Source organism: Aphidius gifuensis, linkage group LG5, assembly GCF_014905175.1.
Source record: "Aphidius gifuensis isolate YNYX2018 linkage group LG5, ASM1490517v1, whole genome shotgun sequence".
Classification (NCBI taxonomy): domain Eukaryota; kingdom Metazoa; phylum Arthropoda; class Insecta; order Hymenoptera; family Braconidae; genus Aphidius; species Aphidius gifuensis.
In genome coordinates this window covers 6,618,600-6,637,721 of record NC_057792.1, presented here as the reverse complement: position 1 = coordinate 6,637,721, position 19,122 = coordinate 6,618,600, and the positions used below count along the sequence as shown (strand labels likewise).

Sequence of the window (19,122 nt, the reverse complement as noted above, 5' to 3'; positions counted from 1 at the left end):
ATAAAATAATATTAGTGTAAGTTAAAAATTTAACGATAAAAAAAGAAGAAAAAAAAAAAAACAAAACCCTTTTTCTATGAAATTGTTTATAAACGAAAAACAAAATGATAAAGCAAGATGAATTCTTTTTTTTTTTTAATACAAATTAACGAATGGATTAATATTGAAAAAAAAATTGAAATAAAAAAATCCAATAATAGTAATTTTGCTTTGTAAATATTAATTGATAGATTGTGAATGATTATTAAATGTTAAATAATCATCCACAAAGCATTGTTTATATTTTACCTAATTTTGCGTATAATAATTTGAAAAAAAAAAATTATTTACGCATGTTTTATTAAAGAAAAAAATAAATTAAATAAAAACATATTTCAATTAATTAAAATATTCTTTGATTGCGAGTGTCAATGATAAAAAAAAACATGTTTTTTTTCTTCAATATATTTTTTATTATTATTAATTTTGAGTGGAACTTTATTTTTTTTTTTTTTTTTTTGTATAAATTTATTAATCATCGATTAATGCAATTGTACAGTACTTTTTAATTCAAAATTTTTCAAAAAAAAAAATAATTAAATAATAGTTGCTGATAAATAAAACAAACCTGGTTTATTGAATTTATTTTTTAGTAATAATTTAATTTTTTTTTCTAAATATTTAATTTTAAATAAAAAAATAAACAAAAAAAAAAAGATTGTTTTTTTTTATTTTTCATTTTCTTTTTTAAATTTAATAAATATCATGTGTCATTGGCTATAAGAATTGAAAAAAATTAAATAAATAAAAAACTAAATGAATGTGATGATGATGTTGAATATCGTTAACTAAAATTATTTGATTTCTACGAGGGGAATATTTCGGATATTATATAAGGATTTATATTAATTTAGTCTTGTTAGAAAGCGCTTGAAACCAGCTTTCTAATAGTAAAAATTATTACTCAAATTATCACTTCCTTATAAAAGAAAAAAACAGCTTGAATAAAAATGTAAATATTTAAAAACAAAAAAAAAAGAATCATTGATAATTTGGAGTAAAATTAAAAAACAAAATTAATCAAATAACGAAGGACATAATTATTTCAATGCTAAAGAGATATGATAAAATCTGTGGATATTATTTAAATATAATATTTATTTTCCTTATATTATTTTGATAATTTTATTTTATGTTGATTAATCTGACCTTGGGATGATGTGTGTATATTTTGTGCAAGAGTATGCGCAAGGGACATGAATATTATTTTACTTATTTTAGTTGAGATCAGTTGGGATACGAGTGGACCGGTTCCGTGTTCCAGTCTTGCGTCGTTCGTTGATAAGTCAACACCGACGATAATAATTATTATTATCAAAATTATTTTTTAACTTTGAATTTAATTTTTTGATCTATTTTTTGTTATTTCATCAATCACCTGTTGTTGTTATTCAACATAGTAAAAATACTTTAAACTCATTCGAAATAGTCAATTTTAAATTGTCAGGAAGATGATTCGAGGCTCAATCGTTGCCAAGGGAAGGTCGATTCTGCCCAGAGCTGTAATCAAAGGTACGCAAACTCTTTATTATATTATCAATAAATTTATTTTATATAACATTCAAATATCCTTGAAATAATTCCTTATTTTTTTGTTCTATTTCAATGATAATTAATATTTCATTAGCCAATTTTTATTACTGAGCAGAGTCATTAGATAAAATTTTATATAATTTTTTATATGACTAATTATTCATTAATATTTTCAAACGTAAAATAAAATTAATAGATTCAAAAATGATAAAAGCTAAATAAAATAAATATAATTGTGTAAATGAAACAATCAAAAGGAAAATTTTATTTTATTGTTTCAACAAATGTATTTTTAACATCTGTTTTTTTTAAATTTGTTTATTTATTTTCATTCAAGGTATTTATTATCTTATCTTTCATTGAAATGAAGAGATATAAGTCGTTTCAAAGATGTCATTGAATTTCCAATCATTTTTTAAAATACTTATTTAAATTAATAAATTTTTTTTATTATTATTTAAATTGTAATAGGGTACTTGACTATTTGTAAGCCCGCATGACCCTAGATGAATTTAGATGAATGACAATTTATTCATTTTAAATCGAAATTATAATGTTAATTTTTTTTATTTCAATAGGGGAGGATAAAATTAATAGGAAATGTTTAACAACGTCAACATGTGTTGAACCAAAAGGTCCAACAGTTGCTACAAATATTCCTGGTCCACAATCGAAAAAATTAATTCAAGATTTGAGCAAATTTCATGTAGGCTTATTATATAAACAAATTATTAATTTAGAAAAAAATTGAATAAACATAACATGGACATTCTAAAATTAAAACTTGTTTGCCTATTTAAAAAAAATTTTAGAATGTTCAATTTGTTTATTAATGTGATATAAAAATATATGAATGTATACATATAATTTTAGCAATCAGCAACGGTTCAATTATTTGCTGATTATGAAAAATCATCTGGTAATTATATTGTCGATGTTGATGGCAATACACTTCTCGATGTTTATATGCAAATATCATCAATGCCATTGGGATACAATCATCCAGCAATGTTGGAAGCATTGCAAAATCCAAAAAATCAGGTATAAAAAATTATCTAAAAATACTCAAAGATTCATTAAAAGTAAATTTACTAACAGCAAGATTAGATAATTGTTGGTATTATCAGTGGGTTATAATAAAGTAAAATGACAATTAGCTATTTAATGATTAATAAAAATAGAAATTTCTAATCAATTTAATAGGCAAATGAAGAACAATTTACGAATAGCCTTGAACCATGAATATTTAAAGTTGGTTAATCCTTGAAATTGTTGAATTTTTTAACTTTAAACTGCTATATTTTTTAAACAAAACGGTAAAGTCCATTTTTGTTTTTTTGTTTTTTTTTTTTCCCCATCAATAATCATTGTTGTAAATGAAATTTTGACTAGTTAGTTTTTTAATAAAACGTTAATATCAAATTTTTTTTAAAGTACAATCAACATATGAGATTCACAAATTCATCTGTCATTCAACTCGACAAAAGAGTTGCTAAATTAAACAATAATTATTTCAACAATTAAACAATCAATCATCTCCAAATAAAATACAACATATGAATAATTATTTTTAAAAAATCTATGATGAATATAAAACAAATTGGTACTATATTCTTGATAAATATATCAACTTATTTATTTTTCGAATAGCAATTTTCAAACATAAATCAATCAAACAATCAATTAAATACAATAGCTAAATAATTTAAATTTCAATTTACAGCGAGCAATTGTTAATAGACCAGCACTTGGTGTATTTCCCGGTGCTGATTGGGGTAATAAAGTAAAAGATATATTATTACAATCAAGTGTTGCACCACCTGGTCTTGATCATATAACAACAATGATGTGTGGTTCATGTTCAAATGAAAATGCATTTAAAAATATATTTATATGGTATGCTGAAAAACAACGTGCTGGTTTAACATTTTCAAAAGAAGAAATTGATACATGTATGATTAATAAAAGTCCAGGTTCTAAAAAATATTCAATATTATCATTTCATGGTGCATTTCATGGACGTACACTTGGTTCATTATCAACAACACATTCAAAATATATACATAAAATTGATGTACCAGCATTTGATTGGCCAATAGCATCATTTCCACAATATAAATATCCACTTGAAGATAATATTAATCACAATAAAAATGAAGACAAACGTTGTCTCAATGAAATTGAAGATTTAATTAATAAATATAATAATGAAAAAAATATACCAGTTGCTGGTATTATTATTGAACCAATACAAGCTGAAGGTGGTGATAATCATGCATCATCAGAATTTTTTCAATCATTAAGAAAACTATCTAATAAATATGGTTCAGCATTATTAATTGATGAAGTACAAACTGGAGGTGGACCAACTGGTAAAATGTGGTGTCATGAACATTTTAATTTATCAACACCACCAGATATTGTTACATTTAGTAAAAAAATGCAAATTGGTGGTTATTATCATACACTTGATATGACACCAAAACAAGGATACAGAGTATTTAATACATGGATGGGTGATCCAAGTAAATTAATATTACTTGAAGCTATTATTGGTGTTATTAAACGTGATAAATTACTTGAAAAAGTTGCTAAAGTTGGTGATTATACATTAAAACAATTGAAAATTATGGAAAAAGAATATTCAAATATTATTAATTCATCAAGAGGTAAAGGAACATTTATATCATTTGATGGTGCAACACCACAAATACGTGATAATATTGTTAAAAAATTATTAACCAAAGGTAAAATTATTATTATTGTTTATTTATATATTTTATTTAATTAAAAATGTATTTATTTGAATATATATATATTTTTTTCTTTGGTTTCAATAGGAGTTCAAGCAGGTGGTTGTGGTACAAATGCTGTTCGTCTACGTCCAGCTCTGACATTTGATCATCATCATGCTGATATATTTTTGGATGCTCTACGCAGTGTTCTCAGGGAATAAAATATATTTATAGAAAAGAAGTCTTCCATATACTATTATTATCTATTTTATTTTTTGGCTTTTTTCTTGATAAAAAGACAAAGAAAAAAATATATATTAAATTATTAATTGATAACGACATTTATATATCTCTTGTCTTTCTAATAATTATTATATTTACATATAAAATATTATCAATGTCTTCCATTTACAGATAAATAAATAATAATCAAATATTATAATTATATTAATATATTATGTTTAATAATCATACAAAGTAATAATAATAATTTGTGACATTAAAAAAGCTACAAAATTAAAAAAATAAAATTATAATTTTTGTGTTATTTTACAAAGAATTTCAGACAAATGTTCAAAATTTGGATCTCGACTTTTTCTCTTCATGTATTCGATGGTTTTTGCCTGAAAAAAAATTTAAATTTTTAATTATTTTTGTGAAATTTAATGGTGTTTCTATCGCTCAAGGATGAATTTAAATAAAAAAGAATTTTCAAGTATAGAAAAAAAAAAAACTCACTCTCATTTTTGGATCAGCACATCCATGTTTTTGTGATAAATTCCATAAACTAACAGCCAAATTAGCCATACTGGATTTCGTTAAATCACCTCTCATTAAAATTCTTCCAAATAATTCAACAGCCATTGCACTTTGTTTATCAAACTGTTCAGTATTTCCAAGATGCTTTAAAAATCCCAATATTTCATTTAAAATAATACCACAAATTTTGTCAACTTCACCAATATATTTATCATCACTTCCATATAATTTATCATTTGAATCAACTTTATCAACATGATATGGATAATTTTCACGAGTCATTGTTGCCAATAAATCCAACACTTTAAGATAAAATTGATATTTAACAATTGAATTATCATCAAAATAACGTTTAACAACATTTAATAAACCTCTCATTAAATATAATACACCATTATCTGGACTATCAGGAACAACAAGTAGTGTTGATAAAAAATTTGATAAATATCCAATTAAAAATATATCAGAAGTTTTTTTACGTCCATCAATATCAATAATTTTTGGCATATCTTGTACAAGTGTTAATGCTGCTTTAAAACAAGCATCAGCTTGTCCATAGCATTGATTTAATAATGCAATTTGTCCAGATAATAAATATAATTGTAAACGTATTTGTACATTTTTTAATGATGGTATTGTTATAAATGAATATGCAGCACATGCACGTACAAATGCTGATGTTCTTCTTGTATGATAACCACGTACAATTTTTCTTGTTTCAATTGATTGATGATTAACACATTGTACTAATTGTATATTAACAATATCTAAATTTGTAAATATACCTCTTGATTCAACATAAAAATTTAATTGTTTTTCAAAATCTCTATCATAATTAACACGTTGAATAAATAAACATATTAAATTACCAATTTGACGTTTTTCATCATCAACAGTTAATGCTGTAACACTATCATGCATTATTTTAGTTAAAAATATTAATGAATTAATAATAATTGGATCAATAATAATACCATGTTGTTTATAAAATGTATCAATAATATTTTTACAAACATCAATTTTAATATTTTCTTTATGAAATAAATCAATTATTGGCAAAAAATTATCTTGTATTAATAATAATTCAATGTCATTAATTTTTTTTAACATATTATCAATTATTAATTGTAATTGTTTATAATAATTTTCTTTATTACGTAATGATGATATATTATTTATAATTTCACCAAGTATATTATTTAATTCATTTATATTAAAATTTTTAATGACAAATTTTATCCATATTTCAGTGCAATACATAAATTTTTTAGTATCTTTTAAATTAATAATAAATTGCCATATGATATTTTTAATTTTTAATGATACATCAACTGGTAATAATTCATCAGTTAAACATTCAGTTAAATTACGATAAAGTATATATTGTGGATAACCACTGTCATTATCACATTTACCAATTAAATCAATAAATTCAAGTACACGTGATGATATAAATGATTTTTTAAAACCAATAAATATTGAATTTAATAATAAACCACAATATTTTTGTTTTTTAATATTATTTAATATATCAATTAATATATTATCATTTGTTATTGTATCAATCATTATTTTAATAATCCAATCTAAAGCTGGTTTATATAAATTTAAATAAATATATTGTGTTATATTTTGTTTTGTTATTAACATTTTAATATGATTATTAAATAATTGATGATATATTAATAAAAAATCATTAAAATTATTATATATAAAATTAAATGTATTATTTATTGGTAAATTAATACCAACACGACATAAATAACAACGTGCATATATTGATATTAATGGATTACCAATACCACGTATCATTTTAGTTAAACGTATTAATGCATTATTATATTCATCATTATTTAAAAATGAATATGATTTTAATATTGATATTTCAAGATAAAGACGTGGTACTAATTCACGTATTGATGCTATTTTATAAAACCAATTTCTACATGTTTCTTTAGCACTTTCTGGTATCATATCTGACGTAAAATTATCTGTTAATATTATTTTTTTATTTTTATCATTATCATTAATATATTGTTCAGATTTTAATTTTAAACGTTCATATACTAATTTACCAAATATATCAAGTATATCTGTTATTAATATAAATTTTGATGGATAAAAATCAATACCAGTTATATCAACAAGAAGTTTTGAACATTGTATTGCTATTTTTAATGATTTAACACGTTGATCAGTATTCCATGCTTGTATTAATTCATTATTTAATTGTTCAATTTTAATAACATATTCTTGTTGTGTTAAATCAGACATTTTACGTATTGTTATATCTTCAAAATCATCAAGTTGTTCTAAACGTTTACGTACTTTATCACCAATTGTTGTTGTTGATTGTTGTAGCTTAATTGATTTTTCACCATCAGATAAAAATGATGTTACAATTGTTAACTTTTCAGATGTTGTATATTTATTTAATATTTCATTACGTATTAATTTCCATGATTCATCTAATTTTTTATTATTATTATTTATATTATTTGTATTATTTAATTTTTTATTATCATCATTATCAAATGTTGATGAATAATCCCATTCATCTGTTGCCATTTTAGTTAATGGATCTAATTCATCACGTGCAAATTGTGATAGAGGATCAGTACCATCAAGTTTATTTGTTGTTAATTGTTCATTTATTGATATATTTATTGGTGTTTGAGCTACTGGTGTTGATGTACCAGTTGATGAACTTGTACTACCTGAACGTATTGTTCCTCTACGTATACCACTACTACGTCCATTATCAATTATTGATATTGTTACTGGTTTTAATGGATGATCTTGAACTTCTTCTGATTGTAATTTTTTTATTCTACTGTGTTCCAAACGACAGGATATCCTATTTGGCAATTAATTAATTATTTATTAGATATTATTTTATATATTTTTTAAAATATTATTTAAAACTTACCAAGATATTTCTGCCATTTTTTAAAAATTTATGAGATTAGTAATTGATGATGGTATGTCACGTGAAAATACACAATAATATAAGTTCGGTATTTTTTATTATCATAACACTGTCAAAAATTATTATCAATTGACAATTGTTAGGTTAGATAATATTTGTTTTTGTTTTGTTTTTTTTTTTTCAAGTATTGTCCACATCGGTAAGTAGACTTTCTATATGATCTATATATGTAACAGATGTGTAGGATAATCTGGGAGATTATCCTACACATCTGAAATTTGAATCGTTAGAAATGTATTTACTCGTGAGTCGTGAGTCGGCTTGCATAATATTATAAGTAATAGGAGATATTTAGTGAGTTTAAATGCTATGCAATGCTATGTTATGATTTTCTAATAATATAAAAATTTTATTTAATAAACTTTTAAAAAATAAAACATATGTATTGGGAAAATATAATGATCAAAGAGGTATTTAGTAATTTTTAATGCTTACTACGACTATGTTATGATTTCCTAATAATATAAGAATTTTATGTACTAATTATTATAATAGGATATTATAATAGGATACTATCATAAAAAGGACACAAGACCGGGTTTTATTCGTAATCTGATTGGTCAAAGTTTTTGAGCATTTTTTTATATAGTTATCCTTTTATTGTTTTCTATCTCACATTAACACGTTGCCATATGTAAAAAATTTCTTTAAAAAAAAAAATTGAATTATTAACAGGGAAATATAATAATAAAAGAGGTATTTTGTATTTTCAATGCCTTACCTCTTTTTCTTTATAATTCGCTTATAAATTGAATTTTTTCTTTGAAACAAATTATTTCTTCAATATTCTGTTAGCCTGATATTTTTAGAGAAAAATTTTACCGATTCGTATCAGGAACATAGAATGACGAAAGAGGTATCCGGTATTTTTTGAAATTTACCTCCTCAATTTTATAATTCCCTAATACTTTGAAAAAAAAATTTTTTGATTTGTATCAGGAACATAGAATGACATAAGAGGTATTTGGTATTTTTAAAAATTTACCTCCTTCATTTTATAATTGCCTAATACTTTTAAAAAAAAATTTTGATTTTTATCAGGAGTATAGAACAAGAAAAGAGGTATTTTTTTAGTCACACTCTGAAACGCCATCTATTATTTTTTTTAGAACTATAGAGGAAAAACATTGAAAATTAATAGATAGTAAAATACTGTTTTATCAGGAGTATAGAACAGGAAAAAAGGTATTTTTTGAGTCACCCTCCGAAGCGCTTTTAAAATATGTGTCAAGAAAATATAATAATGAAAGAGGTATTTAGTAGTTTCCGATGCTTACTACTACTATGTTATGATTTTCTAAGAATATAAAAATTTTATTTAATAATCCCTTGAAAAATTTTAAATATGTATCAGGAAAATATAATGATCAAAGAGCTATTCAATAGTTTTTGATGCTTACTACTACTATGTTATGATTATTCCTAATGATATAAGAATTTTATTTAATAATTCCTTGAAAAATTCAAAATATGTATTAGAAAAGTATAATGATGGAAGAAGTATTCAGTAGTTTTAGAAAATAATTATACAATTTTTAAATTATCATCTCATGCAATTCAAGTATTTACGCAACTTGATGAAAGTCATCAATTACGTCATCGACAATATATAAAACATATTTAGTTGTCAACAAATGATTTCATTTTGCTAAATCAAGAAAGAAAAAATGAGTAAAACCTCAACAAATCCTATGGACTGTGTGATTATATACTGGATCATTGTTCGAATAAATTATTGTCATATCAGAATGCACAGTATCTCTATGTATCTATGTAGACAATGGCAAATAACATTTGAAAAAAATAGAACAATCAACATTACCAATATGAATATAAAAAATGAACAATGAGAAAAATTATCTCAAGGTTTAATTTTTTTTTTCCATTTATTATTCAATAATATTAATAAAACTCAAAAAATCCAATTCACATATATATACCATAGGCTTTATCATCTTGTTTCTATATATTTTTGCTGAAAAATTATTATTATTTCTATGGTTTTTTAATGCATTCAGTGAGAAGACAATATTTATTATGTCCACACGACGTTCCATCTAATGGTGGTTCTTTAATTTCATAACACTTTCCTTTATAAGATTCACAAAATAAAGATGAACAAAAATTCTTATCATCACGATGAGAACAAGATTTTTCATATTTTTCTGGCTCAAAATTTATACATTGTTTATTTTTATTTACAACCCTACCGGGTAATTTAATTGATAAAATTTTACCAGATTTTTGAGGTATGTTAAATAAACATTTTGATTTTTCATCTCTGTTAAAAAATAATAATAATCAAGCAAATAAATAAATGATGAATTATAAATTATTGAAAATTATAAAACTATTACGTGAGAAATTTTTTGAATCCTTCTTTTGAACAATCAGTCCAGTATACGGTTGTATTTACACGATTGTCTTCATCGACCGATCGCATGATATGATTTGGAAGACACCTTTTATATATTCCATTATCATCATCATGATCAGCTCCCAATCTAAATGATTAATTGATTAATAAATTAATCAACTGAATTTTTTGTTTTTTTGTTTTTTATATTTACAAATGACCCAATTCATGTGCAGCTGTATTTATTGATTGGTAATTTCCTCCATCAGTAATTATTCCTACTTTACACAATTCACGTTGATGATGATCAATTTTACAAGCAGCTTCCATAGATGCCCGGCCTGTTTACACAAATAAAAAGAAATAATAATAAAAAACTAATTTGATTTAAAAAAAATATTATAATTGTTATTTTAAATTAATTTTACCATCGATAATATCTGAACAATCATCACCGCTATCGATTGTACACATTTTTCTTCTATTGTAAAAAAAAATCAAATGTCAAAATATATCACAAATTAAAAACTATTTAATTTAATATCTCTGGTTATAAAAAATCATTGGAAATAATTTGATCATTAAAATGAAATTTTAAACAAACGAACTTTGAATATACTCAGTTGACAAATTTTGAAAATAAAATTGATTGTATTAGTTTATTTATGGAAAAAAAACAAGAAATAGTTTTAAATAATTTTGATAAATTATTTTAAATAATAAATAAGATATTTTTTGAGAATATAAATAAATTTGTTTAACTAAAAATTTAATTTTTCTGTAAATACTATCTTCAAGTACAAGTCCATCAATTGTTGTTACAAAAACCATCGAATTAGTTATAAAAACAATTGAATAATTATAACCATAAATAAATTTAAAAAAAAAAAAAGGTATTATTAATTTTTAGATTTTATTATTTCAAATAATTTCACTGATTTTAAATGATTTCAAAATGAAAGTTTGATGTGGCTTTATCAGTTTTTGACCATTTTTAATAAATATTATTTAGACTAAAAAATTCACTTATAATCAACCAAAATAATAAATTTAAAAAATATAAAAATCATCAAAAACAGTGTATCAAATGTCAAAATGAATCACAAATTAAAAACTATTTAATATTGCTATTTAAAAAATAAAAAAAATAATATAAACAATAATATTAAATAGTAAAAAATTGAATCAACATTTTTAGCAATTAAAAATAATTAATTTTTACATGAAATAATTACATTAAATGGAGATTTAAATTTTTAAAATATCGACCTCTTTGAGTATTGATAAATTTTATATTCTTAGTATTTATCATTTATAGAAATGAAGATTTTTTAATTTTACAATTTGATTAAATGATGATTTTTTGATTTATTTAAAGTGGGTATTTTAAATCTGATGTCATTAAATTGAAAACTTACAATGTCATTGTTATGAGAACATCATAACTTGAAAAAGGAATAGTATTATTAAATTCATACCAGAATTTACCACTTTCTTCCAATACATAATTTGCTTTAATATTTTTTATACCAGTTTTAGTTTTCCATATGTTATCACTCAAGTAAGTGAGTTGGTTTTTATTAATTTCAATAACAATACCGGCAATATTAAGTCGGTATTTTGGTGATTTTAATGATTGATATTTTATATCAACTGAATTCCAATATTCCAATATATAAGAAACTGTATCCTTTGATTTATCTCCTAATTTTTTATGAAGTTTATTATCGACAACAATTAATATCTCCGGATAAACTGTATTTGGAATATTTAAATTATTACTTTTGGATTTCTGAAATTATAATAGAAAAATTAAATATTTCCATTGTTATACAGTTGAAAGAAAATGTAAAATATAAATGTCACAAATTGAATGTACAATTTTTTAATATTTGTTTGAAAATATTCAAATAATAATATAGGCTATCGTTAATTTGTTTAAATTGTTCATTTAATTTATAATATTTATTTGTTAATTTTAAATATTCATTTGTTTATAAATCGACAATTGATTGAGGCTGTCATTCAATGGCTTCTCGACAATCTAAATTACTTTGTAACTCAATTTTTTTAGTTTTTAATAGCTCATTTGAATTTGTTAACTCATTATTGTCATGAGTCATTAATTTTAAATTTATATTCTCTCATTCATCAATTTTATTTATTTAATTATTAGTAATAATTTATTACATTCAATTTCATAATTTTCAATTATTTGTTTATCAATATTTTGTGATGATTGAATTGCACTTGTAACTTTACCTTTTTTTAATTTTTCATATTCAATTTGTAGTATATTAAAATCACTTTCTATTAACATTCATTTTTTCATTTCCCTGGTGGAAATATTTTTCCGGAACTGCTCCAGATTGCTCCGGAATTTCTCCGGAATTGCTCCGGATTACTCCGGATTATTCCGGAATTGGCTCACTTAGAAAAATTTCGGAAAAATACGAAAAATCGGTAGCAATTCAAAAATACTTGAATTCCTGTGTAAAATGAAGGAAAAAAAATGACCGAAAAATTTAATGGGCCAATTCCGGAGTGATACGGAGTTTTCCGGAATTTTACGGAGTGTTTTCGGATTTTTACGGAGAATTTCCGGAATTTTACGGAGTTTTTCCGGAGAAATTATTTTCACCAGGGTTATTGATAATTTTTCATGAGTTCTTTTATTAAATTTTCTAAGCTTAATATTTTGCTAATATAACCAGATGTTTTTTCTTCATGTAATATTTCAACATCTGCTTTAAGTAACTTTGAAATTTTTTTTTTTTTATTAATTATTTTATTTACGAGCAGTTTTTATTTTTTTTTTTAAATATAATTTTTTTTTTATCCTATAAAATGTTTATTGATTACAAATAATTTTATAAATTGCTTTAAATCGTTTTTTAATTTTTAAACTCTGGTCTAAAACTTTACTGTTTTCTTTTCAGTCATAAATTAGTCATGTTGGGACAAAATCCATACATTATGTCACCGCGAATTTTAAGACCCTCTGAAAAAGAGTTCCTGCAAAGAAATTATCTAGACAATCAATTTACAAATCGTGTAGATATCGAGCAAAAATGCACCGTAATAGAAGCTCCATCAAGTTGGTTCAATGAACATTTCGAACAACAATCATTGCAAAATTCTTTAGATAATAATAACATAATTGAAAATATTATGAAACAAACTTTTTAAAAAACTGGGGTAGATGGCGCGTTTTTATAAAAAACCGAAAATTTTCGTGAATCCACCATAAAGAAACGTAAGAGCCCTTATTCGGTTAACAAATATCAGGAATTATCAAAGAATTATGGTGTGCAAAATGGAGCGGCAAATGAAAAAAATTTTTTAAATAGCACCAATCCAACTGCATTGTACGCACCTGATGTTGATTTTTCAATGTTCTGAAACTACACAGGTTCTAAATACTGGAATTTACGAAAATTGCCAAATTTATTAACAAGAATTTCGGATATTGACGGGAATAAAGTAGAAAAAATCCATACTCCATACGTGTATATTGGAAGTGCGGGATCAACTTTCCCATGTCACGTGGAGGATGGACACCTTATATCCATCAACATACAATTAAAGGGCGCTGAGAAAATCTGGTTCATTGTTTATAAGAACATGGAACCGATTTTCATCAGTTAACCAATCAAATATTAGCACGTTGTTATCCGGAATTGGACTGCAAAAATTTAATAGGTCACAAGTTACTAGTTTTAACAGAAGACTTTTTAATTAATAATAAAATACGTTATACAAAAATAATCCAAAAACCTGGTACGATTGTAATTACTCATCCATTTGCTTGGCATTTTGGATATAACTGTATTTTAAATGTCAATGAGGCCGTGAATTATGCAGAAAGATGAACGGTAAAATATTTAGCCGATGCAACATCTTGTGAATCCCTGGTAGAAAAATTTCTCCGACTTTTTTCCAGCTTTTCTCCGCCATTTCTCCACCTCTTTACGAAAATGATCCATGGTCGGAGAAATGGCGGACAAATTTCTCCAACCAAAAATTTACTCCAACTTTTTTCCAACCATGGGTCATTTTCGTAAAAAGGTGGAGAAAGTTGGAAAAAAGGCGGAGAAAGTTGGAAAAAAGGCGGAGAAAGTTGGAAAAAGTTGGAGAAATATTTAGTTTAGTTTTAGAATGAGGATAGGTTTACAGGGAGAGATTTTAGACGAGAAAGAGAGTCGATTCAAGTTTTCTATAGCTTCAGTTTTCTCTTGCAAGGTCATTTAAGTATTTTTTGGAATGAGTAGAAAGTAAAAATCTGTGACGCTCAAAAAAGTACCTTTTGCAGCCTAGCCTGAGTCGAATCTGTTAATGTGCAAACCTTCAGGTCGAAGGAATGTTTGTAGATTCAGTCAGAAAAAAACTGAATCTTATGACAATAACCATTTTGCTTAATACAATGTTTAAGGTCATGGAGGAAATACTGTGCGTATCTCGTTCTTACGGAACAATTACAATTTTTTTAATCCCGTGATACCTTGAATAAACAATTAAATACAAATAAATTTTTATGGTGGTTCATAATTAAATTTGGTTATGAAATAAATCGATATTTTCTGATTGAATATTGGGATGATGACATGCATTGCAATTTAAAAACGCATGATTTTACCGATGAACCAAAATCCAAATATGATTATGAATTGACATATTCAATAAGATAGGGGTGAATACAATAAAAAGATTTCAACGATGCATGATTATGTAAAGAACAAAAGTAAACCAATTGTTTCCTTACATACAAAAAGCATGCAATATATTTTGCCCATGAAACCAATAAACAATTTAAAATATATGAAGGAAGAACTAATAATGAAAAAAAGATGTCACATATGCCTCAATAAACACCAAGAAAAAGATTGGGAATTTAATTATATTTTCAATGAAAATAATAATTCATTCATTAAATCAACATAAGAAGAAAAAACAAAACGTATAAAAAAATTCCATGAAAAACAATTGTTAATGAAAATAGAAAAACAGAATGGAAATATGGATAACTACGAATATAATCCAAAAGCAGATTTATATTCAACAGAACTCAAATTTTCATATAACATTACAGCCAAGACTGTGCATGAAAAATTATATAAAAAATACATGAAATTAAAGCAATATACTAAAGCTTCAGAATTGATGGAAAAAAAAAATTATACTAAATAAACGACGGCTTGAGGAGTTAAAAGGTGATGATAATGACCCTAACAAATATTCAAAAGACGATATACATTTAATTAAAAGGTTAAATTTAAATTTTATTTATTTATTATTTTCTTTAAAAATCATTATAATTATTTACATCTTACAATAATGATGATAATAATTATGATTACCCTGGTAGAAATATTTCTCTGACTTTTCTCCAACTTTTTTTCAACTTTTCTCCGCCATTTCTCCACCTCTTTACGAAAATGACCCATGGCTGGAGTAATGGCGGACAAATTTCTCCAACCTTTCTCCAACCAAAAATTTACTCCAACTTTTTTCTGGCTTTTCTCCAACTATTTTCCGCCATTATTCTTCAACCAAAAATTTACTCCAACATTTTTCCAACTTTTCTCCAACCATGGGTCATTTTCGAAAAAAGGTGGAGAAAGTTGGAAAAAAGGCGGAGAAAGTTGGAAAAAGTTGGAGAAATATTTCTACCAGGGATAATAATGAAAATGAAGTTCACGGCAATCCAGACAGTAAAATAAAAAATGAAAAAATTAAAAACAAACAGTTAGCTAATTTACAAATAGCCAGAAACAAACGTGCTGAAATACTAACAAAATTGAGTGAAAGAACAATTAAGCAATGGCTTAATTTTTGTATTAGTAGTCAATTATTTCCAAAAGTGCATTGCCCAAATGAAAAAATGGTTAATGCATTCAAAAAATATTGCAAAGAAAAAGGATACAAATTACTTAAATTTGAAAATTGTAGTTGGACTACATTTAAATCCAGAGTTATTAATCAAATTCATAAACAAATATTGGATGCGGAGAAAAAATTTTTGATCTCTCTGAAGAAGATTTCAAAAGTATCTCCTTAAAACTTACATCAATAAATAATTAAAAATAAATTATACTCTGGATTTATCAAGATTAAGTGAAACGTACTTTTTTTTGCAACAAATTTTTCAATTTATTATGTTTAATTGTTTATGTTTCTTGCTATTTTTAAATTTGCTAACTGTTTTCTTTCATCGTCTGTGTCATTTAAATCACAATCCAACCAAGCAAATCGATGACTGTTATAGTACAAGGTTTTTCGACTATTCGTATTTTATTATGATTACACGACATAATAAATTTGAAAAAATATATCCGACATAATAAATCCGCCCAAAATAAATCGTGAAAAAATAAATCGCGACAAAATAAATCGCGAAAAAATAAATTGAAAAAAAATAAATCTAGACAAAATAAATTTGAATACTATTGAATACAAAAATAAATAAAATTAAAAAATCTATCAAGAATTCATTAAAATTGTCTTTTAAAATTATAAATCAGTAGATATTTTCGCAGTTGGGAGGGCTTCGCCCCCCAAACCCGCCCTTGTGACCTGAAAATCACCTCATTCATGTAACAATTTTCTTTTTTTAAATTTATTTTGTCTAGATTTATTTTTTTATTAAATTTATTTTGTCGCGATTTATTTTATCGCGATTTATTTTTTCCAAATTTGTTTTGTCCGGATTTATTTTGTCGGATTTATTTTGTCATGTTACCTATTTGATTATTTCGTTAAAAAGTTTTTTTACTTCGGATTCATTATATTCCAGTTTTTATCACCTCTGTATTTTTGAAATTCTTTGTATTCTTGTATGGTCAGAGAATATGTTTATGAAACAGTTAATTTAGATACAGTACTACAACATAGTTTAACATTTAATTGTATAATATGTAATAAATTAGGTGCAACAGTAAAATGATTTAAAATATGTTGTACAAGTGTTTATCATCTTGGTTGTACTGTTAAGGTTGATTCCCAGTCGCATTACCGAACCAATATTTATGCCACGAAGGGCCCGTATATTAATAACGCTATTTTTTATTCCCGTGTCCTGAAATTTCTGTGGCGCCACTGATGAAAAAACCAAGTTCTTTAGTGTGCGCGGCAACACACAAACAAAGTTTACGTCGTACACCAAAACCATGCTTGTGTTCATGTCTGTGTGCCGCGCATCTAGCAAAGTTTCAATATTTTAAAGTTATTTATTTTTTAAAATCCACGTCAGAAAAAATTTAAATTTTTTGAGCAGATTTGTCTTTTTAAACACTTCAATTTGATCGTAATTTGAAAGATTTCTATCAGACAGCGAATTAGCTAAAAATAAAAATGTAAAGTAAGGCCTATTCTCGTGTGTAAAAGTTGTCAACTTCGACACTCATTATCGCAAAAAAACCACGTCAGAAAAAATTGAAAAAAATTTACAAGATAGATAATTATTTCATTTAAAAAGATAATGAATTAACAACACTATCAGTTTATCGTTTACGTATATGCTAATAGAGATGAAAATCGTCAAGTTGCTGCTGTTACAATGATGTCATCAGTATCAAAAAGTGGTGGTAATATTATTATAACAATATCATCAAGTAGAAATTTAAATGTAATCTATTAAATAATAATACAACAATTGAACAAATAACAACAATTACAACAACATTATTAACAAATGAATCAATTGTATCAATAACACAATCACGTAATCGTCTTACCAATTTTGTATCAAGTACATATACTAAAATAATAACAACATCAAAACCTGATACAATGCAGCCTAGTATTGGAAAATTAATTCAATTAAATTTACATTGATGGAGCCTTAATGAATTTAGATACAGCACTACAATCAAAAAATTCACAATATGAAAAAATAAAACAGGAATGGAGAAATAATGTTTATTTAGCTAGATCTAAAATTCAAGGTCTTGGTCTTTATGCTGTTAGAGATTCAGAAAAACATCAAATGGTCATTGAATATATTGATGAAATAATAAGAGCAGAGTTATCAGAATTTAGAGAAAAACAATATAAAGCTAGAGTAAGTTTTATTAATATTTTGTTGTAATTTTAATTAACATTTTCATTATATATTTATTTTTATATGTTTTTTATTTTCTAGAAACATGGTATATTTACGAACGAGTTGTTGATGCAACGTTAAGTGGTGTTTTCCCGTGTAGGAGAACACAACATGGCCAAGCCTTGGCCGATGCTTGTAAAACATCCGCCAATCATTGGCAAGCATTAATGCGCCATTAATGCGCCAGACCTGGAGCGTTACGTTAATTTAATATCGGCTGCCATGAATGGCCCGATGATGTTTCCCAATATTGGCCCGATAAACAGCCCAATAATGCGCCAACTGAAAACCAATGTAAGCACCAATAATTGGCCAATTCTATTTCCTCAATACAGGGCCAATAATTTTCCCATTAATGGCCCAATAATATTACAATAATGACCCACTTGCCGCCCAATAATTAGCCATTAATGCGCCAAGCCTGGAGCGTTACGTCGATTTAATATCGGCTGCCATGAATGGCCCAATGATGTTCCCCAAGAGTGAACCAAGTATGGCGCATTTATTAATTCCGTTAATAAAAAAAAAAAAAATATTTATTTATTTATTTATTATTTATAATTTAACAATCGGGCTTTTATTATACAAACTATTAATAATCAATTGAAGA

The 19,122-nt window shown here is 24.9% G+C and overlaps 3 protein-coding genes across 4 annotated transcripts; 1 reads left to right on the top strand and 2 right to left on the bottom strand.

Annotated features, from left to right (window-relative positions):
* The first annotated feature begins 1,251 nt into the window (after positions 1-1,251).
* LOC122857379 (4-aminobutyrate aminotransferase, mitochondrial) lies at positions 1,252-6,128 on the top strand. 2 transcript variants are annotated; one of them, XM_044159506.1, is made up of 5 exons: positions 1,252-1,551; positions 2,151-2,278; positions 2,446-2,613; positions 3,296-4,319; positions 4,413-6,128. In XM_044159506.1, exons 1-5 carry the CDS (start codon positions 1,491-1,493, stop codon positions 4,526-4,528), a joined length of 1,497 nt encoding a protein of 498 aa, XP_044015441.1. In that variant the 5' UTR covers positions 1,252-1,490; the 3' UTR covers positions 4,529-6,128. The 2 variants fall into 2 exon arrangements, with proteins under 2 accessions (XP_044015441.1, XP_044015442.1); XM_044159507.1 differs by lacking the exon at positions 2,151-2,278 and having other exon boundaries at positions 1,452-1,551; positions 4,413-4,856.
* Positions 4,818-8,123, bottom strand: LOC122857378 (VPS35 endosomal protein-sorting factor-like). The gene is made up of 3 exons (XM_044159505.1): positions 7,996-8,123; positions 5,046-7,923; positions 4,818-4,930 (listed from the first exon to the last, which is right to left on the bottom strand). The coding sequence occupies exons 1-3, from the start codon at positions 8,010-8,012 to the stop codon at positions 4,838-4,840; spliced, it is 2,988 nt and encodes a 995-aa protein (XP_044015440.1). The 5' UTR covers positions 8,013-8,123; the 3' UTR covers positions 4,818-4,837.
* Positions 8,124-10,408: 2,285 nt separating this feature from the next.
* On the bottom strand, positions 10,409-12,534 carry LOC122856304 (venom metalloproteinase 2-like). The gene is made up of 5 exons (XM_044157997.1): positions 12,465-12,534; positions 11,830-12,166; positions 10,840-10,892; positions 10,626-10,752; positions 10,409-10,559 (listed from the first exon to the last, which is right to left on the bottom strand). Exons 1-5 carry the CDS (start codon positions 12,532-12,534, stop codon positions 10,409-10,411), a joined length of 738 nt encoding a protein of 245 aa, XP_044013932.1.
* Positions 12,535-19,122: the final 6,588 nt, after the last annotated feature.